Source organism: Daphnia magna, linkage group LG8, assembly GCF_020631705.1.
Source record: "Daphnia magna isolate NIES linkage group LG8, ASM2063170v1.1, whole genome shotgun sequence".
NCBI classification, from domain to species: Eukaryota; Metazoa; Arthropoda; class Branchiopoda; order Diplostraca; family Daphniidae; genus Daphnia; species Daphnia magna.
In genome coordinates, this window is record NC_059189.1 from 2,362,149 (window position 1) to 2,388,558 (window position 26,410).

At 42.0% G+C, this 26,410-nt stretch overlaps 3 protein-coding genes, 1 long non-coding RNA gene and 1 other non-coding gene across 10 annotated transcripts; 2 read left to right on the plus strand and 3 right to left on the minus strand.

The window, feature by feature from the left end:
• Window positions 1-1,583: 1,583 nt before the first annotated feature.
• On the minus strand, window positions 1,584-4,645 carry LOC123475598. Its single transcript, XM_045178527.1, has 2 exons — window positions 3,792-4,645; window positions 1,584-3,045 (listed from the first exon to the last, which is right to left on the minus strand). The coding sequence occupies exons 1-2, from the start codon at window positions 3,898-3,900 to the stop codon at window positions 2,477-2,479; spliced, it is 678 nt and encodes a 225-aa protein (XP_045034462.1). The 5' UTR covers window positions 3,901-4,645; the 3' UTR covers window positions 1,584-2,476.
• A 948-nt stretch (window positions 4,646-5,593) lies between these two features.
• Window positions 5,594-16,497, minus strand: LOC116928428 (E3 ubiquitin-protein ligase TRIM9). Of its 2 annotated transcripts, none has more exons than XM_032935509.2 (10): window positions 15,389-16,497; window positions 13,787-13,957; window positions 8,667-8,762; window positions 8,340-8,573; window positions 8,097-8,256; window positions 7,131-7,279; window positions 6,905-7,043; window positions 6,590-6,814; window positions 6,339-6,511; window positions 5,594-6,233 (listed from the first exon to the last, which is right to left on the minus strand). In XM_032935509.2, the coding sequence occupies exons 1-10, from the start codon at window positions 16,112-16,114 to the stop codon at window positions 5,988-5,990; spliced, it is 2,319 nt and encodes a 772-aa protein (XP_032791400.1). In that variant the 5' UTR covers window positions 16,115-16,497; the 3' UTR covers window positions 5,594-5,987. The 2 variants fall into 2 exon arrangements, with proteins under 2 accessions (XP_032791400.1, XP_032791399.1); XM_032935508.2 differs by having other exon boundaries at window positions 13,787-13,963; window positions 15,389-16,496.
• Window positions 6,132-22,855, plus strand: LOC116928442. Of its 4 annotated transcripts, none has more exons than XR_006650954.1 (14): window positions 6,132-6,269; window positions 6,344-6,513; window positions 6,585-6,801; window positions 6,859-7,221; window positions 7,333-8,037; window positions 8,110-8,311; window positions 8,375-8,776; window positions 13,803-13,992; window positions 20,002-20,147; window positions 20,223-20,359; window positions 20,429-20,602; window positions 20,708-20,823; window positions 20,901-21,012; window positions 21,077-22,855. It is a non-coding gene; the product is annotated as an uncharacterized LOC116928442 (long non-coding RNA). The 4 variants fall into 4 exon arrangements; XR_004397209.2 differs by having other exon boundaries at window positions 20,017-20,147; window positions 20,429-20,640; XR_006650955.1 differs by having other exon boundaries at window positions 20,017-20,147; window positions 20,429-20,606.
• On the minus strand, window positions 22,698-25,069 carry LOC116928429. The gene is made up of 6 exons (XM_032935510.2): window positions 24,904-25,069; window positions 24,528-24,788; window positions 24,281-24,461; window positions 23,725-24,213; window positions 23,383-23,659; window positions 22,698-23,316 (listed from the first exon to the last, which is right to left on the minus strand). The coding sequence occupies exons 1-6, from the start codon at window positions 25,067-25,069 to the stop codon at window positions 22,906-22,908; spliced, it is 1,785 nt and encodes a 594-aa protein (XP_032791401.2). The 3' UTR covers window positions 22,698-22,905.
• Window positions 24,682-26,392, plus strand: LOC116928441. 2 transcript variants are annotated; one of them, XR_006650957.1, is made up of 4 exons: window positions 24,682-24,823; window positions 24,884-25,195; window positions 25,316-26,200; window positions 26,266-26,392. It is a non-coding gene; the product is annotated as an uncharacterized LOC116928441 (transcript). The 2 variants fall into 2 exon arrangements; XR_006650956.1 differs by having other exon boundaries at window positions 24,884-26,200.
• Window positions 26,393-26,410: the final 18 nt, after the last annotated feature.

Sequence of the window (26,410 nt, forward strand, 5' to 3'; positions counted from 1 at the left end):
AAAGTTGTAACGACTTACAGTTCATTAGGAAGAATTGATGATTTTTTGTTTTTTTTAGACTTTAGGGAACATGGGAACGGGAGGAGGGTTATGATTAAAGAACTAAAGTTGGTCGTAGAAAGAACTGCCGAGCTCTGCCATCCACCCGGTTGGAACTGGACAGTTAGCCCCTCCCTGCTCTTCCATTTCTTTAGTTAGGGATATGTAATGCTGCCAGCCATAGTGGTCAATAATATAAAATAAAAGGGGAAAAAAAAGGAAGTATAATGTGCCACCAGGGGCGGGTGGGCGGAAGGGATCCATCAGAACATGTTCTGCACGTCTACAGTCCGCACACCATTAAAAAAAAAGGATAGAAATGTAGCTCCTCCTCCGATGATTGAATCCACCCTAACTAATCAATAACGAGTTTCACTCAACATCGGATGTCTCCTTCTAAATGTTACCAAAATAGCGCTGGATACTGAGCTATACAGTAACTATCAGGTGATTTGCATTAAGAAGAAACCGAACGAAAACGTTCCTTTCTGTAAATCGAATTTCATGTTTCAATTCTGTTGTATAATAAGGTGGTAATGAAGCGTCTGTTAAACACGTACCTCAACAGTTCAATCGACCGTCTGGCTCGTTTTGACGTTATTAGAGTTTCCCTCCATTTATCACATTGCCTCTTTTATTGACCAATAACTTATTGTTGAAAACCAAAAAAAAAAAAAAATTTTTTTCATGTGGAATCCCCATTGGTCGAATGTGAAAGTTTATATCTCGTCCCTATATGCACGCACCGAGGTATTAAAATTGCACTAGGGATCCTCTTTTATTTATTTTATCTTTTCTCTCCAGACCTCATCCGGCAAACTTTGCCAAGCGTCATAATCGTATCTGTTCTATACACAGCCAGTTTCTCTAGCCAGCCAAAGAGAAAAGAAAAAAGAAAGATGGGTACCATATCACCCTTGTACGTACGTAGGTTTCATTTTTGTTGATGGGGTTCCCTTGCTCTTTGATCCTCTCTCCTTCTCTATTCTAAATTGCGTTTCAAACGCAGAAAGATCTGTCGTGATGCGACATAAGGGTTATCGCGAAACGTGGCTGTATGCACGGTTGCACTCGATCTAATGGTACGTGAATTTCTCCGCGCTAGTTTTCCGCTGGAGTCGAGATGACAAACGTTCGGTGTTCTTTCCCATTATTTTTTACTTTCTCCTTTTTCTTTTGTAATTTACTTTTTTTTTTTTTTTCGTGCTGCGTTTCACGTTTACTGACAAAGAGTACTTGAACCACTCTTAAGCTCTAAGCTACTCCGAGTTTTGAAAATTGTTCTCTGTAAGATCCTGCAGGGGGCGTAATAACGTGATGGACGGTGTGTTGTCACGCCCCATCTCCTTGACAACTGAGTAGACGCAGACCGGTATTCATTTTTTTTTTTTTTTTAATATAGCAAAGCAATCAGTTGTATTCCGGAATAGTGCTCGAGAGAAATGATGTTTTCAGGCATGCAGAAATAATTGCCGGAAAATCATTCGAGTGCGTGATTGAATCCTATTTAATGGCGATGGGGACGTTGATAATGAAACGAGTGATGTGTTTCTATTTTTCGATTTATTGATGCATTTTTTTTTAATTATTATTTTGTGCTGCCATGGTCGCATGAACAAACGCCCAACAATTTAACACGTACAGACAAAAGAGGTTTGGAACTGATGAACCGTGCGTGAGCAAAATAATACCGGACGAGCCAAACAGCGATTTCGGCGACATCTTTTGGCCAACTCGTAAATTGTATTGCAAGAAGACAATAGGAAGAGGGTCGGGTAAATCAAACGACACAAATGAGTTGTCGGGGATAAATAGTAATAGAGCTATATCAAATAGATTATCAGATTATTTGCTTTATTGTATGTACAGCCATGTATAGAAATAATATGTGAGATTGTTTCATACAGATAAATAATTATATAGCTTTCATAGAACTTAGCGTAGACGTTAGGTAGTCCCTCCAACGTGTTTCTTTTATGACCAGTAATATAACAAGTGAAAAGAAAGAGGAGAAAAAAGAGGGGTGGGGTGCGAGATCCAACATGGTGAATTCCGTTAGGGTAAGGACTAAACACGCCAAGGGAAGTAGACAGGGCGCACAGGGGAAAACTATCGATCGACCGCATTTCGGCGTCGTCTTCTTTTTCCAAATCTATGGGTTGGGGACACACACACACACAAATATCGAGACGGAGACGCTTGTGCAAGCAAAGGAGAAAGGGGCGAAAAGAAAAGAAAAAAAAAAAAGAAATCAAAAGAGTGATCGATAATTTGGCTTTGGTCTGTGGCGACATCGACGAACACAAGTATCAACGACTAATACATCACCGAGATAGGAAATATCGATTGATAAAGGGGGGACGCAAATGAAAACTCTTGTCTTTCCATGCTGCTGCTGCCAGCGGGTTCTTATTACGTGCAATCTCCAGGTGCCTGATTATCGTCGATTCCGTTTCCCTTCGTAGTCGTCGTCGTCATAGAAACGGAATCCGGATGTCGAATCGGCAAGGGAAAGAAGCGGATAATGACAAGTGGCTTTATGACTTGGCGACACATTGATTTCGTCTTCCTGGCTAGTCATTTTACTGTTCGACGATGGATTCAACGGGACGTCGATGCCAGTGATGACATCGAACGTGTCGTCCACGTCGACGACCGTGACGGCATTGGCAGCGTTCGTTCGATCCACCAAGCTCCTGAAATGGGCAATTTCGCCACCTGCCGTGTAATAGTGATGGCGTCCGTGCCGGAGCTGGCCGTCCTGTCTCTCTGTGGGGCAGTTGACGCACTTGCGGAAGAAGACGATGATACCAATGGCAGCGAACATGGAAAGGGAAGCGCTAAAGAAGATGACGGAACTTCGGACTGAATCGTAGTCGGACTGGATCGGAATGATATCATCGCTCGAATCGATGATGACTTTGGAGCTGGCCGTCGTCGATGTTAAGCTGTTGCCAGCTGTTGTGGCCGTCTCGTTGGCCGTCGATCCTGCCCATCCATTTCCGTCTAGCGGGATTTGAAAAAAAAAAATCAAAAATTCAAACAGAATTCCATCAAAGCGACTAGAGCGCCACCTCTTGGAGAAAGCAAACACTAAAACTCATAAGAAAATAAAAATCAAAAGACAAAAATCAAAAGAAAAAGAACGAAAACAAGTATGAAATTATCAGCATTAAAGGGGATATTGCTGCCTTTAAGAGAGTATGTGGAACGTTAGATCATTAGGGTTGCAAAGCGACACAACTTCAACTGGAGATTTTTCAACGAGTTTCTTTTTTGTACAAACTATCTAAAGCTGCTACCGTCTGGCTCAAAGTTTCGTCGTTAATCACCGGCCCGTGTGATGTACAGCAGAAACTTTATTCCTCTCTTCGCCATTCTCTCTCATGACGTTCGCTGGCGAGGGAATAATCGATTGGATCCAAGCTCATCTCTCTCTCTCTGTCTCTCGCTTGGCTCAACATCTCCCGCGTGCGTGCATCAGTCTAGCGAAACTTTATACCGGTGCACGTAAAGTATACACGCCATCCCAAAGTAGCTCTTCGTGTTGCCCCTTTTTCTTTTTTTTTTTTTTTCTTTCTCTTTTTCCTTTTTTTTGCAAGGCAAATTCTACCTTTCGCCATTTTATTTTATTATTTTTTTTTGTTCGTTTCGTGTGTTATCGAAATGGAGAGAGTAGTAACGTACATGCCGTTGTGTCGTGCAATTTCTTTCGATAAGTGAATAGCTAATTTGTGTTTTCGCTTTTTTACCTGTCGGGTTACCGGCAGCGGTGGAGGCCATGTAAAATAAAAGAAGCGAATTTAATATCCAATAATGCATTCCGTCTGTCTGTCTGGATGCGTCGATAAACGGTGACATGTTGTCCAGTGGGGGACACACTTGTGTTCCATAATATCACGGAACAAGGCCGTGACAGTGATGCGAACACATTGACAACTCAACTGTTGTTGTATTGACTAACGATAGGCCGGCGACACCGGCTGGGTTCCGCAACGCCCATCGGAGTTTGTGAAACCAAATTTTCACGTCGAAACTTGACTTTAAAAACAAAAAGAATCACTGGCGATAATGCGGATCAAGTGCCATTGAAACACTAGAAGAAGTGAATCACCGACTGTTGAGAACTGTGGGAATCAAAAAGGAACAACAAAAATGTTTCAAATAACTCAGGAGAAAAACCAAAAACAAACGAAAAAGAAAAGAAAAAGGCGACGCGATGTGGAAGTGGTGCAAATCCGGCCAACGGCAACTCTCGAGGAAGAATGAAAGTTTGGGTTTACGGACGCTGACCGCCGGACGAATCGTGCGTGAATATCAAGAACGTGTGTGCTGCGTGAATGGAGTGGCTCTGCACGAAGCGAGATGTGAACTGGAACAACCGGATGGTAGCTCCCTCTTTTGGCGGGCGCCCACAGGAAACACATACGGACACTCTTGTTCCCCCCCTTTTCTTTTTTTTGTATTTTATTTTGGAAAAGTTTTTCTTCTCGCCTCTCTTCCGCCGTCTGCGTGGGTTACCGTGCTATATAGCCTATGCTGACAAACAAGCGATAGAGCGAGAGAGACGTGCGTTACCCTTTTATGTAACTGCCGAAACAAACTAACAGCGCAGACTCCAATCCTTGCCCTCTTTTTTTTTTACCCCCCTTATTCCTTCCTTCCTTCCTCTGTTCTCTATAGAGAAATATATATATATATATATAGTGGTGAAAAAAAAAGAGAGGAAATAGCAAGATGATTCCGGGAAAGGGAAGTAATTTCATATACAATTGTCATGGGAGTATCCTGCATAGAAGAGCGCTGAAAACGAAATAAAAAACAAATGGAGGAAACTCATTGTTTTTGTACATGAAAAAGGTTGTGTTTCTCTTGTCAGTGTTGAATTATCTCACCTTTGACTTGTATAAAAGTTCAGAGGGTCCTAGTGGATGTATAGTATACATTTTAGATGCGTGTACTATGTACAAAATGTAAGAAAGCATATGTTGTTATTCAACTGGACTGCACCGTTTCCATGGCAAACGATGAAACTATACCCCTCCCCCATATTGCTGCTCGCTTTAAGCATCGCGTATATTCGTTCCGTGTGACACTAAATGTTTTGTGTTTTTCTTGAAAGCCTTTCCAAGAAACGAACGTGAGTGTCTGACGGGGATAAAAGGAAATCATAAAATAATATTGATTTCATATCCGATCATATTGGCAACAGGTACCTCTCGATTGACCAAGGTAAATTCTGAATTGCCTTCTTTAAAAAAGAGGGGAAAAAAAATCATATCACGAACAGAGTTTTATTAAGAAACAAGGATCCGGATAGGCAAGTTTTGCTCACAACGGTGGCTTGTCGTCGAAGGGAATCTAATAATCGATAACATCCTTCCCCTTACCTTCCCTTGTCCTCTACGTTGTTGTTTCGGCTAGACACGAGGTGTACGTGTCTTTGTCCGAATAAATGATTAAACGTCAACCTTTTCTTTTTACATTTCAATTTGAACCTTTGCTGATGTAACCAACGCTCAACAAAAAGAGAATTGTCGTAGTGACTAGTATGTAAGTTTTTGTTTTCCTTCGTAAACTATTTTTCAAAAAAAAAAAAACCAGAAGAGATGAAAGAACAAGAGCAAATGACCCATCAATTTTCCGGAGTGAGACGTGAAACATTGGACAACATTACAAGACATCATTTGTTTTCTTTTTTTTTCCATTTATGAAATAGCAATACAAAACGCATATGGGCTCTAGATTTTCACTAAACCCTTTCTTTAAAATATATATATAAATATGCAAATAGAGAAAGGAGATAAAAGCAGTAATAGGTGAGATTGAAGCGCCGTTCGACATCATAATTCATGTATACAATTTCGAAAAACAAACAGAACATTTTAGTCAAATTTGAATTTTGGTTGTGATTGGTTTTCTTTCTGTTCTCTCGAAGACAGGGTATTTCAGAGCGCTGCAACGGCACACGTGATCGAAGTCATCGATTCAGAAGATTTCGTCCCGCTGTTGATTCGTTCAGCGACATCGCCGCCGCCAATTGGATGGCCTTCGTCACTCTCTTCGCCGCTGTCCGGAAAGGAAGCCGAAGAGGGCGGAGGATCCAGTGCCGAATGAAGCGTGACTTGAACATTGCGGTTGAGCGAAACGGCCGGATAGAAAACGCCGCATAGGTCGACGAATGCCACCGTACCCTAAAGAGAAAAAAGAAAAATTATCGACCGTTCCCGGTAAGAGAGAAAACGCTAAATTGAATAATCAATGGCCCACTGAAATTGAATCTTCTTTTTTGTGTGTACCTGAGGCTCTTCGTTGACGAAGAAACTCAACTGACGCCGGTCGAGGTCGAGTAGGACACCAATTGTAGAACCGACGTCGATTCCGCCATCGGTTCGATGGCTGTGCACGTTATTGTGTAGGAACCAGGACCGTTGATGGTCAATGTACATGGACCATCCTAATTCGTCTTTGCCTGTATTTTACATTTTTAAACTTCATTTTATTTCCTGTTTTTTTTTTTGAACGGATATTTTTGAATATTTTAGGATACCCAGCATGGAATCTCTTGCGACGTCTCGCCTAGCGACGCCAAATGCTGGATCGGCTGCTCCATCGTAACGGTCGACGGTGAATTCCCAGTAGTGGACGCCACGTGAGAAACCGACCGAACTAAGCAGAACACGCGGTTCGTAACTGTCGGTCGTGGCAGTTAGTCCGTCTGGCGATAAACGAGTTTCTGCTGGATAGGCTGTCATATCAAATGTGAACCAAGCCACTAAAAGAAAAGAAAAAAAATAAATAAAAATCATTTTTTAAAAGGTGGAAATGGAACACCCTTGCGGATAACAATTAAAAAATGTTTCACCTTCGGCCGTGTGAAGACCCAGCGAATCGCTGTAGGGCCCTTCACCGCTGCTGTTGAAGGCTTTAACACGGGCGTTATAAAGCGAATTGAAATGCAGGCCGTCCACCGTGCAGATGGTTTCCTTGCCACAGTAAACCTCCTAGGTGAACATATCGCGTGAGAAATTTTTAATTATATTCCCATTAGAATAATAACATTTTTTGTTTTTCTTCGGTGTGGGACTTACGCGGAAACGGCCGGCGGCGACGCCTCCTCCATCGTCCAGCTCGAGGACGTAACCTTCGACAAAGGAGGCCGGATGCGGTTGCCAGGCTACGGTGATTGAATTGTTTTCTGCGCTGCAATCCTCGGCCAAGATTCTTGGTGGCCCGGGAGCTGTGGAAAGTAACATATTCAAATTCCCCAATTATTTCTCTTTCTTCTCCTAGTGGACATGATCATCTGGTGAGGAGAGGGATCGTAACTCCATTTCCCCGCAATTGTCTATTCACTCCCGTTTGATCGTTTACTACGGCCGTAAGCCAGTCAATCGGCATGCGCCTGTGCGTGCGTGATTCGCATGTCAAGCTCCGTGTAATTCGATTGAGTCACGGCTAGACGTAAAGCTCCTTAGCTGACCGTTGTCTACCCGAAAAGACGAATGACTTGCGGCGTTTTCCCTCCCAAAGACAAAGAAAAAGTTGCCTTTTTAAGACTCCAATTTCAAGCGTGTACGTGTGTGACTGAAACTTTTGGCCGGCCCCTGTGGCAACCGTCCCGATAATTCTCTTTGGCCACGAAAAAAAAAAGAACGAAATTTAATAGAGTTCGCGATTTCTCTTCATCTAAGGCGATAGCCTGACATGGGGGAATACACTGGCCAAAATGGTATCCATCTTCATCTAATAAAGGCAGTGAAACGCGCCAGACATGTTCCAAGAGAACTATGCCTTTGCTTAGAACTTTGGGTGAAACTGTTGCGTGGGATCGTGCGGTTCTCCATTAATCATCGGCCAATTCCCCGCAGCCGAGCGGGAAGTTTGTCATTAAGCTGAAAAAGCCGAGCAGAACGATGGAGGCCATACTCTCCTCGTTTCCCAATAATCGCACAGAGCGAGATATTGCATTTCTAAGAACGTGCGCTGTGCCCGCTGGTAATATGTCAGAACAAAACAGTCGAACAAAAAAACAAAAAAAAGGATTAAAATATTACGTTTCATTTCCAGGAAAGTCAGTTGGTCAATGTTGCGCCGAAGACCTAAATCGTCCAACGTGAGCTCAAGTGTCGGACTAGCCCGATTGGTCAATTCGTCCATTTCCTGTCGCCATGTCAGATCTAAATTAGAGACGCGATTGACTAGCATCGACCCAATCTGTAAAATAAAGAGAGAAAAGAAAAACAATCGATAAAAGATTTGAAATAAAATGGTAGGTAATTAAACATTAAATTTGCAACCTGAAGAAAAGCCGATGAATCGGATTCTTTCAAAGCTTCGATGCAGAATTGAACGAGCGCCGTCGTGTGCTGCAGGTGGGCCGTGCAAGTGGCCACCTCTTCCCGCAATCGTCGCAATTGCAAGTCACGTTCACGCCGGGCAAAGTCCACCAGGGCTTCTTCCCTGCGTCGCAATGCTTCCATCAGTTCCAGACATTGAACATGGATGGCCGATTCGACGTTGGCACAACTCTCCTAGGAAATAAAAAGAACACGGCAAAATGGATAGAACATGAAAATACCGACTTCATTCATCTTCCCGCCGACAGATGGCCACCCGTCATTTACCTGGACTCGTTCCGACGAGCTCTTCAAGCGATGGATCACCTCCGTCGCACTTTTGGCTTTCTCCGACAGCTGTTGCAACGATTGCGTCAACTCGGCCTGAAATAAATCAGGTATGCAAGAATTTTCTTTTTTAAATCGTCATATCCTCACCATAAAGAAGAAGAAGAAGAAGAAAAAAAGTTCTACGTTTTCCCAACCAATTCTACAACGCAATTCCCGTTGCGCTCGTACGAGTTATTCATATTGTTGGAAGGCGTGCCAAACTATTCCAATCATGCACCGTCACTTTTTTTTTTGTATCCCCACCGTCGGCGGCAAACAAACGAGAGCGCAGGCAGCCACATCGATCGTCCGGAATTTCCGTCTTTGACAGACTTCGATTGTGTGTTTTCGTCTCAAACTGCGGGGATCTTATCGACTTTGATCTAGTCTTACTAGCTGTCTCTCGCTTACCCAACTTGCATGCACATGTCCCTCTAATTTTGAGACCCAATTTTCCCCGAGAAATTCTCTATCCCCCCGTCTACTGTTGTCAATTGAACTCATCGAGGTTGGGGCTGGGAGCTTTTGAATGTGTTAATTAGCGATGCGATAGGAAGAGAGAAGCGCGCACCGTCGTTAGCGAGTTTTTAAAGAGCCAGGGCGGAAGATTTTAGAGCCTTCCGTTACTGGCCGATCGTTCCGCTCATTCGCGTGATGATCGTTACCTTCTGTTTCTCTCATTCTCTTTTTTTATTTTTCGTTTCTCTTATTTCTGTTCGTTGTTGACCGGAAGAAAGAACATTGAGCCTTCACGATCGATGAAACACACCATCAGACGACAGTCAACTATTTTTATTTTTTTTTAGTTGAAGAGTTGATGTGGATTTAGCATAATAGTCTTTGTCTCTCGCCTCCACCGTCTGCGTTTAAATTCGAAATGCAAATGATGCCCGTCATTTGCGTCGCCTTTTCTCAAGACATGAGCAGCAAGCAAAGGCGGATAAAGGTACATAGAAATGGAAAGGAGATGTGGGGGGGGGGTGAACTGTAAAGCCGGTCGATCGATAATAGCGCAACGTGGAGAAATGAAAATCTTCTTTGCGACTATTTGCGTATCCATCCCGTCTTCAATCACCCCGCACTCCTTCATCATTTCGGGTTAACGCTTCACGCGCGTTTTCGCTCTCGCAAGCAGGAGCTTCTTTTGGATGAATCAACTTAATCATTTCAGTGACTCGTCTATCGTTACAAATGTCGGATCAATACTTACGTTTCTCATTCCATCCATTATGTCTTTATACGGATTTTTTTTTCTTCTTCTCCCCCTTTCTATCCCCTATAACCTAAATGGAGGGTTAGTTTAACCATATAGGATTCACTCGATTATTGATTTCTTTACTCCATTTTTTTTGCCCCTTTAGCTCTTTGACTGGCTCATTGTAGAGCCTTTATTGTTCGAAATCTCTTCGGGCGGGCCTTACATACCCTACATGTTCCAAAAGAAAAAAAATACGTTGCGTAAGGGAGAGTCGCGTTACAGAGGACCATCACGGAAGGAAATAAAACGGGGAGAAGGAGAAAAAACATCAAATAGGATCGGGGAGTAATATAATAGCGTCGAATAAGGTTGTTGATCTTGTTTACAAAAAAGAAAAAAGAAAGTTACATTAGTTGACACGTCAGTATTGAAATGGACATCTTGTTGCCTCCCTACATAATCGATCCATCAGCTGTACTGGAAAGGGTCGGGTAAAAGGAAAAGTCGTTGCTCGTCAAGGGCGGGTCAACTTCTTGATGGCAACTTCAAGAAAAGGCGATCCCATTTCCTTCTGCGAACTGCTGTCTAATAAGTAATGAGGAGACGCAAGTTTCTGTACATGCCTCCCGCCAAAAGCGGACCTACTTACCATCTTTAAAATACACACACACACACACAAAAAGTTGGACCGCAACGGCTCCGCTTCCCTCTTGTTTTACAAAAGGATCGTCGAGACAGAGTCACATAGACAAATAGAGACTCTTTTTTAAATATATTTGACTGATGTGTTGGCAATGTCTATCGCGGTCTTTCCGCCCTCCCTTCTTAAGACTTGGTTTCCTCATCATGAGTGTCTTCCGGCTAAGACGGCCCCTCCCTGTTGGTGTGTAATGCGATAGTTTTGGCTGTCCTCCCACACGCCATTTTCTTTCCAATCGACAGTGTGACGAACAATATTATACAAGTCAATCCCCGAACCGCGGGAAGAATCTTCCCTCAAAATCATTTCCGGATTGCTAAGAGATCAAGGCAAATAGCTCGAAACGGCCTTACGTACGTACACACACGCGCCTCTTTTTGATAATATTCTTATGTATATATAATATGCAGCATGTACTAGGAGCGAGGGAGGGGGATATTTATTATGAGTCACTGGGAAAGAGGGAGGATGGAAGAAAAAAAAAGCCTTTGCAAGTCGAGTTGATCGAAAATAGAAGAGACTAGGGGGGCGAACTGGCGCCACGACGTCGGCTACTCCCCTTCCATATGTGTATAAAATAGCGAGAGCTTTTCAGGACGCTTGGGGTGCAGTTTTCCTGTGCCATTGGATGGGGTGTCACAAAAGTCCAGCAGGCCGTCCAGAGAAGCCTGCAGAATATCGTGTCTATTTTTTATATTTTTTTTTTCACCCTCTTTCGCCATCTCTCGTTTCCTTTGCGTGTGTGTCTGTATGCGCTGCTGTTAGTCATTCAACCCCGAAAGAATAACAAGCCACGCGACACTAGACAAATATTAGATGTCATTAGTTTGTTATCGGGTAGCGAAGGAAAAAAGGGAGGGCAAATGTTGGGGGCATATAAGGCCTTTAAAAATATACGAATATAAAGGTGAAGGCTCTCCATCCAATCGGATTCGTCCTGTGTCGGATAATTGACTCGGTGAAACAAACGACGCCTGGACACGATGCGTTTTCTCTGGCCGCGGGGCCGTGAAATATAAAAGATCCGTTTTTCTTTTCACGGTCACGTTCCGTTAGCTGATTCACGCGGAAAACGTTTGTCTCTCATTCGAGAGACAGAGACAGAGACAGAAAAAAGTTGTTTGCCCTTCTTCCGCCGAATGGGTTTGTTCATCCGGTGGAAGAAGAAAAATGATACGAGAAAAAAAAAGAGGGGCTTTCTGATGAGAAATCCTCTGGACGCACAGTGTCATACACACTTTAGTTCTATACGTAGGGAGAAGGGGGTACATGAGTCTTATTCTATTATAGACATCCTCCAGAGAATGACCGAAAGTATATGTGTTGACTATGGCCTCCTCCCCCGCTCCCGTTGAGGGAAAATGGCGGAGGCCGATAGTGCCGGAAAGACAATTCACGGTGAATCCCGGGAAGAAGAAAGAAAACGAAGTATTTGTGTGTATAAAAGAAACTGGAGATGAAAGGGACGGGCGATCGGCTCACGCAACTTGTTTATTTCTTTTTGGTTTTTTTTTTTTTTGCTATTTTTAGCCTGGCCGCTGCAGATGGAGAATCGTGAATCGATTGGGTGATGATGATAACAAAGAAAAACGAAACCAATTTAGTAGGGGTTTGAGAATTGTTTTCTTTCTCCCGAAGAGGCAATCTTGACTAGTGTGAAATGATATCACGCTGAAAGACGATATCACACTCACTTTTTTTTTATTTCCGTTCTATTTTCCTATCTCAATTTCCAAGATTTCTTCTGCGAAAACAAAAGACTACATTTTATTTTTTCTATTTGGTTGATGACAGAGTTCCCTAATGACAAGTAAAGAAAATGACTCATTAAAGGAGAGCGCTTTCTTTCTTAAAGAGAACATTTAAAAAACAAACACAATTTTTTTAAATGATTTTCCAATGAAAGGTGCCCCTTTTGGCGTTCTGCTTTGCAGTGGAAACAATCTTCTGAAAAGAGAAGAGTTTCGAGTACGTCTGTCAAGCAAATCCTAGGGAAAGGACTAATATGCCGTCGCCCCTCTCTTCCACTTCATCCCTAATGGCTGCGTATGTTTGTAGAGAGCTCGTTCTGTTTTACAAATGAATTTCACCGCTAATGAACTACATTTGATCTCGTATCTATGGCGTATAGTCGCCCCCCTTTATCCTCTTCAAAAATAAAAGCCCTTGCTTCACTTCCTCTTGAACGGATGAAAACAAAAGCATCCTCCCTCTATTTCTTTTTTTTATTGTTAGTTCAACAAAAGAAATGGAATTTAATATCTTTTAAATTCATTTTATTCACTTTTTTTTTTAAATATTTCTGCTCACTTTTTTACGAGTTTTGAATGTTTGTCTGGTTCGCAGACATTCTTTAAAACCTGGCCTTTAAAAAAAAAAATTCAATTTTCTGTTCCATATTTTTCTCTCCCCTTCTGAATGAGGGACTAGATGAAGTGTGCAGACATAATCTATAAATTGTTCAGCGCCATCTGCGCGGCTGTTACACACAGCCTACACATTCAACAACAATGGAGAGACATGGGGTTGCACGATACTACACCCAAATCGAATTCAATTCCGACATTTCCCATTCGTTTCCTATTGCTTCCCCTTTTTTTTTTTCGTGTGGCCATCCAATCTAGTAAAAGTTTGGACAGTCAGCTGTTGTTCGATTGCCTCTCGGGGGGGTCGGAGCATTTCGGTGTTTGTCCAATGATCCAGCTGATGATTTCTCATCCGTCCGGGCAATACGAGAAAACCCCCCGTTCGTTACAATAACTTGGTTGGTAAACGAATGCCGTGTCGGCTTCTGATTAAAAGTTATGCCCTCCTCGGTGGACTAGCAACCCATTGCAAAGAATAGCCACATTATTACTCGTCATCGGGGTCGCTTGACTTTCAATGGCTTATTTACAAACTGTGGGGCAACTGATCCCGACCGCCCGCACGTGAACCTTTTTTTTTCTTTTTCTTAGACAAATAAACTCGTGCACGCGCTCACTTTCCCCACCCTCCCCTCTCGATAGGTATTTTTGTTGACATTTCTGAAAACACCAAATCTTTCTAGCCCCTAAATTTTTTTTTTTTTAGTCTTGTTGTTTGTTGTACCAGTTCATTAGTAAATGGGCCATTAGTGGAACAAGCAGACGAAATTCGTGTGTGTACAGTAATGTTTGTTGACATTCGTTTTTTGTTTACCTTTTGCTGTTTGCAGATAAGCGCCAATAGATGGACGTCGTGATTTTGATGACGACCGGCATCTGATAAAACGCACAAGTGGCAGGCTCCCAATCGACAAGTGTTGCAATAATAAGATTGGACCTGATCACTGTGTTCGCTGCAGTGTGGAACGGCATCTGAAGACGACTGCTGTTGCTGTCGGGAAGGCAACAAACAAAAAGAAGGTTAGTCATTTCACATTCGAGTCTTTTCTGTTACAATCAAGTAGATAGTATGCGTGTGTCAGTGAAGAGAGTTGTTCAGTCTTTAGCTGTCAAAGTCTTTGTCGTCTTACTTTGTTCTAGTCGATGGCAGTTAGACAGATCGTGGGCCACATTTAGAAATGGCGAGGGAGCCATCATTCACGACACGACACATAGACGATCCCCCCTACCTCTTTCTTCGACATTTTCAAAGTCTTTGTTAGGTGACAGCACATAGTCGATGAAATCGTCAACAAGTTTTTTTTTTCCCCTTTCTTAAATCTGATTTTCCTCCATTCCCAATTTGGATTCGTCTATGACAATTCTTTTGGATTCGAAAGAACAGAAATAATCTGACCAAACTATTTTTATGGTTTCCTTTTTCAAACTGTTGGCTTGTTTTTTTTGTTTTTTTTTTTATTTTACGATCCCGATTGTAACGTGTGTCGTTTCGGTGTTACACACGAAAGGCCTCTTGATATGGTCACGACCGTTGACACAGGCATCAACGGTGTACGTATGTCTGTTCTTTTTTTTTCTTTTCAATTTACTCGTGTTGTTGTCTTGCCCCTCGCTACCGAAAATAGGAACCGGGATCGAGTCCAAGAAACTCTTCTATTTTTCTTTTGTGCTTTTTTGTTTTTTTGTTTGACGGTATTCAAATGAAAAAGACGACAAACAATGGAATTATCGTCGTTCAAACTATTTCAGTTATAGAAAGAATGGAATGTTTTTTGTTTTGTTTTTTTCAGTAAACACACAACAGTCATTTGCATTCTAACGTGTTTATCATTAAAATGTAGAGAAAAAAGAAGAATTGACAAGCCGACAAGATGTCGCCGTGTGACTGTTCCAGTGTAAAAATAATTTTGTTGTTTTTTTAACCAAACTGCTGAGAGCTGGACAGTTTTAGAAGAAACTTCATCTAAAAAAAACACAAAAAAAAAAACAAAAAAACAAAATCTGAATATTTTTTCATCGACCTAACCGATACGCGTGGCTGCGATTCTCGCTCGATAGTTTTGTTTCTTTCATCTTTCGGGGGGATGGAGGGGGTAGAAGAAACTCGGTTACAATCGAATTCCAACAAGCGACACTATCGCCCTATGCCTACATCCCTCTTGGTTTTCTTTCCCATGCCTCCAAATAGATCGCTTGTCAACGAAGACGACAGTATCTTTCCATCTGGTTTCTAGTTTTCTTTTCACGCATCACAAATCATTTGAATAATTAATGTGTAGACTGCGGGAAGAACGTCAATAGCGTTCATCCCTTTCCTCAAAAGAATGAAATCGTCCTCTTTCACTAACCGCCATTTTGTTCTGTGATTTTAGCTTTAAAAAAAAAAACCGAACAAAACAAGATCATATTTAGGCACCTTGAATTTTTCTTTGAGAGAACGAAGAGCTAGACGTCCCTGATGCGGTGAGATGAGGCTATGTTTAGCAAGTGGACCGCGGGCCGGGTGGCAATTCTCACGACAGCGGTCGCAGTAAAAAACTTGACACTGTTGGCAAAAGACGGTGGCAGTTTGCTGGCCGGCTTCGGTCGTGTCCGGACACAGTTGGCACGCTGTGCTGGCGTTGGCTGACGAACGGTTACACGTCTCCGTGAACTTGTCCACGATCGTTTGCATGGCCCTGTAGCGAGGCAGATTTTGAGCTCCGTTTTCATCAAAGTAGACGAGTTTGCGACACGACGGGCAGCTGAGCGAAATTGTGGCGGCCGCAACAGTTGAATGGTTGGCTGCGGTCGTCGTCGTTGATGCGCCTTGGATGTGGCAACTGCTCGGCCGGCTGCTGCCTCCGCTGCTGCCGCTCGTGCTGACCACAACTCCGCTGTCCGTCTCGCTCAAAATGGACAATTGATCCGAATCGTTGCAATCGTTGCAATGCAATTCAGAGAGTAATTGCAATTCGGTCGGTGGTGGTGGTAATGGCTGTTCCAGTTGTTGTTCGTGAGCTGTCGCATGACTGGCCAAATTGTTGACAACGGGCTGTTGATTCTGCAGCGCGCAACTGAGACACATTGCGTGAAAACATGGCAGTAAGACGGGCTGCGCGAAAAATTGGCGACACGACGGACATTTCAATTCGTCCTCCATTTTTTTTTCTCGTTTTCTTTTAAATCTTTTTCTTTCAAACTAATTTTAGATGTTGCGCACAGTAGGAACAAGAATAGAAAATCCCGGCGTAAATGAACCAATCACGTTCAATATTCAATCACATCATCAAGTCAAATGATCTAAACGAAAGGATAATTCAAAAAAAAAAAAGGCCGTGGAAGAGGCGTGTGAGGTCTAGTCACAATCAATAATAGGTTTTTTTCCTCCTGCCGCGGTTGATCAATTGACGAACGTGTGTAGCTTTGCACTGGAACACAGACACACTCACACGATACACGCACAGATATATAGGGACGACCCGTCACGAACGATGCTGCCGACGGTCAGGCAGTTGGCGGTGCGACTGGGGAAGAGAAAAGCAGCGCTTCGTGTGTGCGGATGGGTCGTAGCGGGGGGAGGAAAACACACACACACAAAAAAAAGGGGGAGGTGGAGCATTCAACATTCCGGGGTTATACTCCTCCTCTGCTGGAACTGTGTGGCTCCGGGCAAGGTTCTCTTTCTCTTCTTCTTTCTCCCCTTTTTTTTATATACCAATCTCTTTTCCATCACCTCTTGGTTTTTATCCACCTTTCGCATTCTCTTCCTTTTCTACTTTTTTTCTTTTCTTTTTCTATTCCTCCTTACGGTAGGGGCTGCAGGAGCACAAAAGCGGGAATTGTATCTGGGTTCTGATATTATTCTTTTGTAGTTGCTAGATTCTCTCTCACCTTGGTTCGTTGTGTACAAAAGACAACCCCCAGCCAACACTTCACCCCCTGCAACCATGTCCCTTTAACAACAATGGATTGCTTGTATCCCTCTAGCGGCCGGAATTCTTTCCTTTTTTTTTTTGTTTTGTTCGATTCATCTGGTTTTCTCGTGCTTATCGTTCAGCAGATTATCCTCGAGTTCTTTTGTCGATCGTACACAACTCTAGCTGTTCAACACTCCTCCCCCTGTTGCTTACGTATCTCTAACTATCGGTCCCCTTCTAGTCAGATGTTATGAGCATGAACGATTTTGCTTACTGACTACCGGTCTCTCAGTTCAGCTGTTAATGCTACAAATGTTTGAAAGTCCTCTTTTGTTATGTCGACTGTTTTTTTTTTTTTTTTTGGGGGGGGGACTATATACGAACGATCCTCCTACCTTCTTCTTCGTCTGCCACTCTTTTGTCTGACTTGTTTTGTTTGGAAATGGCACACTCCCTTAGCCGCTAAACTCGGTGCTAGCACGCACCGAGCTGCATTTTAGGATTTCATTGTAGTTTTTCACTCCCCCGTTTTTCTTGGCTTTTCCTTAAACCGCATTCTCGACCGTATTACTACACATACAAACAGAGAGGAAGACGTTCAAGTACTTCACAGTTCCCCTCCATGCCGATAAACTGGAAATGGAAGGGAAAGAAAATACGAGAAAAAAAAAAACACACACGTCATCTTGACACGATGCGTTCCAACACCAACAGAACAAGTCGTGCGGGTTATTTCCACCATTTCCTGTTGAGTTTTTTTCGTTCTTTTTTTTTAAAGAGAACTCGAAAACTTTTCTACCATTAAATAGAAAAAGAGAAAAAGAAAGAAAAAAGTAATTTGTCGAGTTTTTGGTTGTTGAAGTGGAGCAGACAAATCGGTTGCCGGGCACCGACAAAAAAAAAAAAAGTAGAAACCCCATTGATGTCCGGCATAGAGGAAGGGTTACTTTTGATGGCAAGACGAAGAAGAAGAAGCTAGAAATATGCGTCGGGGAGTATTGAAGCGGAAAGACATCGTATAGTAATAATAATAATCCCGAACGGTAGCAGAGGAAATATATATATAGGCATTCCCGCACGGTTGATCATTGAACATACATGGCAACTATTGAATAAGAAAGACAGAAGCCAAAGCGAAGACGTTGGATTTACAACTTTTTTTTTTCGTATATTCTTCTACTTTTTTTTCTTTTTGCCCTTTTGATTCGAGTTTCCAATCATCTGTTTCTTTTGAGCAACTAGAGGCAATCAGATGCATCCGTGCGTGTATTCCAAAAGAAACGTTATGCAACCATTCAGACATTTGAAAAGGAAATAACACAACATTTCTAAATCGTTTTGAAGTCATTAAACTGCGTCTAAATTCACGTTTTCCTTTTGACAACGACGTCATTTGTTTGGTTTTTCTCTCTCTCTTAGCAGCACCATTATCATTCGATTCAATGTTATCGTATACGCATGTACTACATCAAACAGTTTCCTATTCGCCCCCCCCCCCCTGTAAAGTGCAAACCGAAAACAAAAAAGGGTTGACTAAGATTAGTTACGTGTAGCGTATACGGAGGTAGGAGGGCGTGGAAAAGTGGAGGTACTGTGATGTAGAAAGAAATGAAAGAAGAAGACTTTATATATTGCAAAGAAAATGTAAGATATATAGGAGAGTGAAGAATTTCTTTTTGGTTTTTGGTTTTTTAACGCGCACTATATTGGGTTCGGCGACTGGTGTATCCGGCGCGGGCGCCACACGGCAGACGACCGCCCACTGGCACCGGGGGATGATTACTAACCAAGCAACCCTCCATCTTCTTTTTCTTTTCTACCCTCTTCGTACTTTGGAGGGTTATATATTTCTTTCGTCTGTCTCATTCCATTTTCCACAAAAGGAAGGCCATACTCCCCACAACAGGGAAAGAAAGAAAGAAAATCTCTGCCAAGGAAGAAAAAACCTTTTTTCTTTACGCACCAGGGACGAATGAAAAGTAATACTCCGACATTTGCTATTGCGCTGGTAATGGCTATACGTAGAAAGAAAATTGTTGTTCGCTTCTGGTATATAAATGCGTTATTGTTGTTGCGAGGCCTACGTAAGACTTCGGTCCTTTTTCTTCTCTCACGGCTTCGTTTTTTCTTGTGTGTTATTGCGAAGCTCGTGTAGCGGTCCGTGTTTGTGAACGTTTTCTTTGATGCTCCTCGAGTGTGACAGTGCACAATTCAACCGACCCACTAATAGGGCGCTGTCAGACAGTCGCAAAATAGCTCTCCATCTTCTTTCTTCAACTATTCATTTCTTTTCTCCTCTTCAATTCAATATGCATGTAAATACATGTGAAAAAAATAAATAAACCTTAGGGTGTGTATATCGTCAAATAATCAGTCGCGCCAGCCTGTTATTTACGGCAGACCCCGCAGACCTTTTTCTTTTTTCTTCTTCTTGTGTGTGTGTGTGTAGAAAATGTCAGATCGATATGGCATCTCCCACCCGCTGATTCTAAACCCACGCTCCGTGTCTGTTTCATTGGTACATTTGAATATCCAGTTGAAAGCTGTGAAAGATTGTGTCTGTGCGTGTAAGGCGAGACAGTCCAACGATCGCGCTGTGCGGTCTCTGACCGAACAAACGAGAAAAATGTGGATGAACTTTTATAGTTGTACCCGTCCAAACAGCTACCGTAAAAAGAATAAAGATAAGTAAAAATGTTGTCTTGCTTAGAAGAAAGACGAGCTACTTTATCCCCTTCCCCAAAGGATTTTTTTTTTATTATTATTTTTTTAAAAGGGGGTTAAAAACAACATACGGATTGTTGTTTATTTATTTATTATTTATTCATCCGGATTTCGAAAGATTCGTCGGTCTCGAAATAAAACTAACGATGCCCATTTATTTTTTACATCTTCCGAGTTCTTTCATCTCCTTTCGCTTTGATAAGTTGGAAAAAACTTTTGGGATGGAAGTTAAAAGAGCAAGAGAGGGAGTGACGGGACACTTTTGAAGATGAGAGAAAGAATAGAAAATCCTTGGCAATCAAAAAACCCCATTTCCTGACTTACTCTTCTTTTTCTTTTTTGTGTCTCTTTTTGTTGTTGTTATTGTCGGGACGACGATGCGGGGCCTGTTGAAACGTCCTAATAGCATTGAATCTTCTAGGTGGGGTGACGATGATGTGGCACGCTATTTTGCTTCATTGGATGACGGCTGTGAGTGGAGATAAGAGCGTAGGCTCCCGCTGCAAGTTGAAAACCAATTATAAAGAAAAAGTTTAAGACGACGAAAGAAGGGTAAGATCGGCAGTTGAAAAATGTTTAAAGCTATAAATTGCTTTCAATCGATCTCACTCTCTTTTTAACGTGTAGTGTATATACCAGGTTTCCAAGACAACGACGATTCCATATCGTCCCGAACATTAGAACCACAGCATAACCATAACAGGATAACGTACCAACTGTAATAGATCTATAACAAGAAGCGACTATTCAAAACGCGGGAATGGGTAAAATTTTTTGGAAGATCTATCATTAAAGGAGAAAGTCCTTATCAGCCTTATCGGCGATCATTTTAGCGATCGCGAGAGAACTAGTGGCTCCAGGTGAAGGGGTGTTCCGGCAGTGAATAATATTACGACCGATTTCACCCATTCCGTAGTCGAAAACAAAGTCCTCTATTAGACTTCCGTCAGCACCAAGAGCTTGAGCACGGACCCCAGCTGGCCCTCTGCAAAATAGAAATAAAAGTGGTTAGTAATGATGCAGAAAATGAACGTACATTAAAAAGGTTTAGAGGCAAGAGTTATTTACCGAGATATGTCAGATGCTTGAACCTGTGGGATGTATTTTTGCAGCTCTTTTACAGCTAAACCAACGAAGGCGGATCGGACTATTTCTTGAACTCCGAACGAAGCATATTTCAATGCTAATTTCTGGAAACCACGATAACTCAACGAATCGGCAAGGTCTCGTAAGTTAATGTCTCCCCAGCTGTTAATGATTTAAAGTAAATATTATAACGAGTTCTCGTGTTTTCATGTAAATTAGCTATACCTGTATCCTTCACGCTTCAAAGCTAATACAGCATTAGGCCCTAGCCAAACAGATCCATCTATTCTTGGGGTAAAGTGGACACCGAGGAATGGGAAACGAGGATCAGGTACCTAAAGAAACAATTTCATAAGTAAAGAATCTTATTTTTCCTTTTTTGCGTGTTTTTATAGATGCCCTACCGGGTAGATATTTCCTTTCACTAAATGTGATTTCGCAGGATTGAGCAAAAGATATTCACCACGGAAAGGCACAATGCGTGGCTCCCTCGAGCAGCCTGAAAGTTCTGCCAAACGATCCGATTGCAGGCCACCACAAGTTAAGACGTACCGGCAGCGTACAGATTGCTAAAGAGTAAGTTTCACTTCCGATTTACTAATTGCTACAAGCATAATTGAAGAACACCTTACCCCATTGCTTGCTGTGACTTGTATGCCTTTTTTATTTGCTGCCACCGCCTTGACTTTACTTTCTTGGGCAACTTTGAAATCCTTAACTTCAAAGTTGAGATGAATTTCACCTCCTAGTGATTTGAAATCCTCGCCATAATATTGGGTGACTAAACCCCAGTCCACGATTCCGGTATGTGGCGACCACACCGCTTTCAGACCCTAACAATAGGATAAACAATGTAACACTAGCTGAACCAAAGATGATGAAAAATCATACTTTGTATGTACCTGACAGTAGGGTTCTATTTCTTTGATTTTTGCTCCGTCAACCATTTGAATATCTGGGACACCGTTCTTAATTCCGCGGTTGTAGAGATCCTCCAGCCTTGGCAACTCCTCTTTGGCAACAGCTACAATAAGCTTGCCACATTTTTTGTAGGGAATCCCTTTCTCGTCAAAATACTTGTAGGACAGGTGGAGGCCTTCAACACACAGTTTTGCTTTCAGCGAACCAGGTTTATAATAAATCCCACCATGTATCACTCCACTATTGTGCCCACTTTGATGTGCAGCTGAAATTAAACAGAAACATCTATTCATAAATTCAAAATCATTATCCACCTTATGTTAACATCTTGAAATGGGTCAAATTTCATGTTCATTAGAGGCATGAACTGAAATAACAGGATATACAAATTACCCAAACGGTTTTCTTTTTCAAGAACTGCAAATTTTAAATTTGGGTGTCTCATTAACATCTCCCTTGCAGCTGCCATCCCAACAATTCCACCACCAACAATAACAACATCATATTCTGGCTCCGTTCTTGATTACAAAAAGAGGCAATTAGCATCTGATTATCTGTTGAATGTTTAGAGCAAAATGCACCACATTTCATTACTTAATCTTTTAAAATAGAGATATTGTTACCCTTGAGATGAAAATTTTCTATTTATAGCCGATGACGAAGCTGGAAAACAAACTGCATTTTGAACATTTTGGTGGTTTCTCGAAAACGAAGTACATTTGCGTGCATTTCGGAAAACGTTGTGCATTGTGGTAATCTTCGACAAGTTGTTCGTTCGTCTTGTGTGTTACGTGAGATGACGGTTTATGTAATGTTTGTTGTCGTGCTGAGGGTCAGGTCGACGAGTACAAGAGCCGGCAAGGGCAACAACAAGGTTGAACGTTGGTTCAGCTTACACAGTTCCACCACACTCCAAAAGGTGGCCTTCATTTATTTCAAAAAAGAAATCACACTGCCATCACATGCTGAGCAGTTCTTTGAATTTGTAATCTCGTCCTTGAGTTGATCTTTGATTGTTTTCCGGTTTGAAATCAAATAAAACTAATTCGTAAAATCTTTGCGATAACGTGACCTAGATAAAGCTTATAACAGCTGTAAAGGAAAACCATGTATTTTTCGATTGGCTCCAAACTCGGGTAAGACACTCTTTCATCTGTTTGGGTTCATGAATTTCTGATCCATATGAGCACAGACTACGAAGTCTGTGATATGAGTAAGCAACGATAAACGAACGTAATAGTTAAAACAAAAACTTATTGGCTGGCTCGTAACAGTTTTTCAGGATTGTAGGAAAATTCTGGTATTATTGGATAAGTGGCCTTGATGTTGAAATTTCAGACAAAACTTCGCTATTTTGGAAATTCTGTGCAGGAGCATCTGTCAATGGGTGTTCTGTTGAAGGCTGTTTCTGATCAGAGGTGGACTCGAGCAGCAGCTTAACAAGCACCTTGGCGTCTTCATTGGTGAAATCAATTTTTTTGTGTGCTGTTTTACCGATGTAGAGTTGCTTAAATCGGCCTTTGAGACGGCGGAGAAGGTATCCGGTGTTCCAAGCATTTGTAGTTTCTTGACTGAGGTAACCTACAAGTCGGGCAACCACTTGTTCAGTGCCGGGTAATTCATCATCTTGTCCCAATTGGAGGCTGACAACTGCTTCACTTGGTTGGATTTTCTTGGGCTTGAACCTTGCTGACATCAACTGTCCATCCAAAACCTAAAAAATATATTGAGTTATTACTGAGCACATTGTTTGCTCTGCTTCATTCAAAACTCATTTTACCTTGAGGCGTAGTCGAGCCATCAGCGCAGGAAATGCAACGCGTGACTTCTTAAACGGATAAGCAGCTTTTTTCTCGATGACAAATGTCAAGGGGCCAATTTGCAACTGAACATCGACGACGTGAACAGACGAATTCTCCCTTGAACCGGTCATGACATCGCCACTTCTTTCAATCAATTCTACGCCTTCTACTCGTGTAAATGTTTTTCTTGAGTAACGCCGGGCGTGAGCTCGCCTTTGCTTTCTGCTCATCTTTTGGTCTTTACCTTCAACTTTCCTATGAGAGATATTTGCGAATATTACAAATGTTTTTAAATTTCTTTATAGGTTTGAATAATTTACGACAATCCTGTAGATGGCTCTACTGACGATCCGTTTGTACACTGGATTTCCTGTTGGCTTAGCAACTTGACATAATATTCGGTGGCACCGTCGGGCAGCATAACAGGTGATGGCTTTGAAATTAGATTAAAGCGTTTCGAATTGTTGTTCTCTACGCAACTAACATTGGCAGAGGTTTCGCTAACTGCATCTTCCTCGTCGTCATCGTCATCATCATCATCGTCTGCAGATTTATTGGCTCCTTCTTTTGCGTTGCTAACCTCAGCTGAAGTTTGTGATTCTTCTTCCATGTCAGTAGATACTTTAGAGTCGCCTTCAGCGTTTACGTCATCTTCGTTATCGTCGACATCATTATCGGTTTCCACTTCGGGTGTTTCTAGTTTATTGGCGTTTTCTGATCCACCAGTGATTCTTTTTTCGCCCGAAACAGCGCTACTGTCGAGTTGAACGAACATCCATGGAACTATTTTCATATCTTCCTGAGGTTTACTGAATGGAGAACAGTTGATCTATAGAAAAAGGTGGACTAATTCTATTTTTTTCTTCGTCAACTTACCTTAATCTTAAGTGAAATGTTGAGTTTCCATTGTTCAATGTTTGCGAAAAAAGCGTGAGCATCTTATCCATGGCATCGTTCAACTGGTCGGTATGGGACGAACGTTCCTTGTACTGGATTTTCGAGTAAAATTTCTTGTTGCCGTTCGCCAGACGATTTTTGCGTTCCTCAATTCGCTTTGCTAGTTCCCGAAACAGAAATTAACAGTGCAGTTTTTCTTTTCTGAAATGTCATCGGAAATTCTAACCTTTTTTACTCCAACGATGGGGATGGTGATGATGGTGGTGGTGGTGATCGATAAAACGATTCTTTTCTCGTCTGTGTAACCACTTTTTCTTCCATTTTTGCCTTCTTTCCAAATTCGATGTTGCCGCGTCCGGGTTGATGCTACCAATTTCAGATGGGTTGGGTTCTTCCTCTTCTTCGCTTTGATCGGTCGTCACGCATATGATGCATATCTTTGCCTCCTTGACCGAGACATCCGTCAAACTGTCTTCGGATCTATTACCTAACGGAGAGGAATAAAGAAAACAAAAATAGCAGGTATTATGAATTGGTTTTAAACGAAATTGAAACCCAATTGCATTAATAATTTTTTGGCAGTTACAGGATATTGTTCTTACCTTCAATGGAATTGGATAAAACAGACGAGAAACAAAAAATGACGAGACCCAAAAAAAGTAACCTCATGTTTGAATCTGACGACAAGCAAGGTTTGCAGCTTAACGTGTACGTCTTTACCACGTCTTGACGATAAATTCTCTGTGCAGACTTGTAACCGGCTCCCATATATATACACCGCAACGATTCTAATAGGACAAATAGTCAGTTACGAATCGCTGATACCATGAACTGCGTCGTACACCAGCAGACATGTCAAAGAAGCCGACTGGGTTTTTCCAAACAAGACATTTGGTGAAGTTTACGCCATGGCTGCAGTTCTGTTAAATTTCGGTCTAAATAAACAGGGCTCTCCTATTTCAGTTAGAGTGTGGGAGGTCTCTAGGCGAGAAATTGATAATCTCTTTTTCTCAGATTACAGATGTCAACCACTCATATACCTAATGCCTTCAGGCCATTCAAAGATGTTACTTTTTCCTGCATTGGTGGCTTTTTGTATCTTGATATTTTTTCATGGTGGCCTCAGCAATTAAATGCAAACTTCAGTAGATCACTTTACAACTTGTTGATCTACCCAGCAGCGACTTGAACCTTAAGGATTTGCTTTGCTTGAAAATCTAGCAGAACAAGAGGTCATTTTATTCCATCGCCGCAAAGGAGTCGATTCAAATAAAAACAAACTTCGGGTATGAGCTTATCGGTTTTATCGCGGGTTCAACTGACACTCGATAACGAAAAAAAAAAATGTGTTCAGTGCTTGAGTTTCTAGTACGCCCAATTTAATGTTTGGTGCATCGTCTAGGGTTTTTACTCGCTTCGTTGGTCGTTTTGCAAACAACGTAACGAATCGCAAACAAAGCATTATTGTGCACCCCAGGAGCCATAACTTTTCTTGTGAGTCGAGAATTTACACAGTGTGGTTTTAGTGCTGGGCAAAAAACTATACATTGCCATGATCATTACCGAAAACTACAATTTTATTTCCGTAACATGAGTTTCTTACGATCGCAAGTTTCTTTTCAGTATTTAGCTTCTTCCAACATTGTTTCTTGTGGATTCCGATCGTGAAATCCTGGATCACTATATTTAAACGCCCTTAGTTCGGCATGAAAACAATTCCCTTTCAAAATTCCCGCCAATTATGTCGTCAAGGTGTCCGTCACCTAGCGGTCGTTAGGAACATTACGAAAAGAGTATCAGGAATTCAGGACATCACAAAACAAACATTTCACATGGAGAAAATCCGACCCTCTCTGTCTTTGGTTTCAGCTGAGTTTGAAATATTTGGAAAGGTCCAGGGTAGGCTTCAGTCCTTTATATGAAATTGCTGAGTGCTGGAATAACGAAATAGGTATTGTACGTAGGTGTTTTCTTCCGCAAATATACTCGTGATCAAGGTAACAAATTGGGACTGAAAGGATGGTGTCGAAACACGGAAGCCGGTACGGTTGAAGGAGTCATGGAGGGAACTCAGGATCAAGTGAACATGATGTAAATTTATGTTTAATG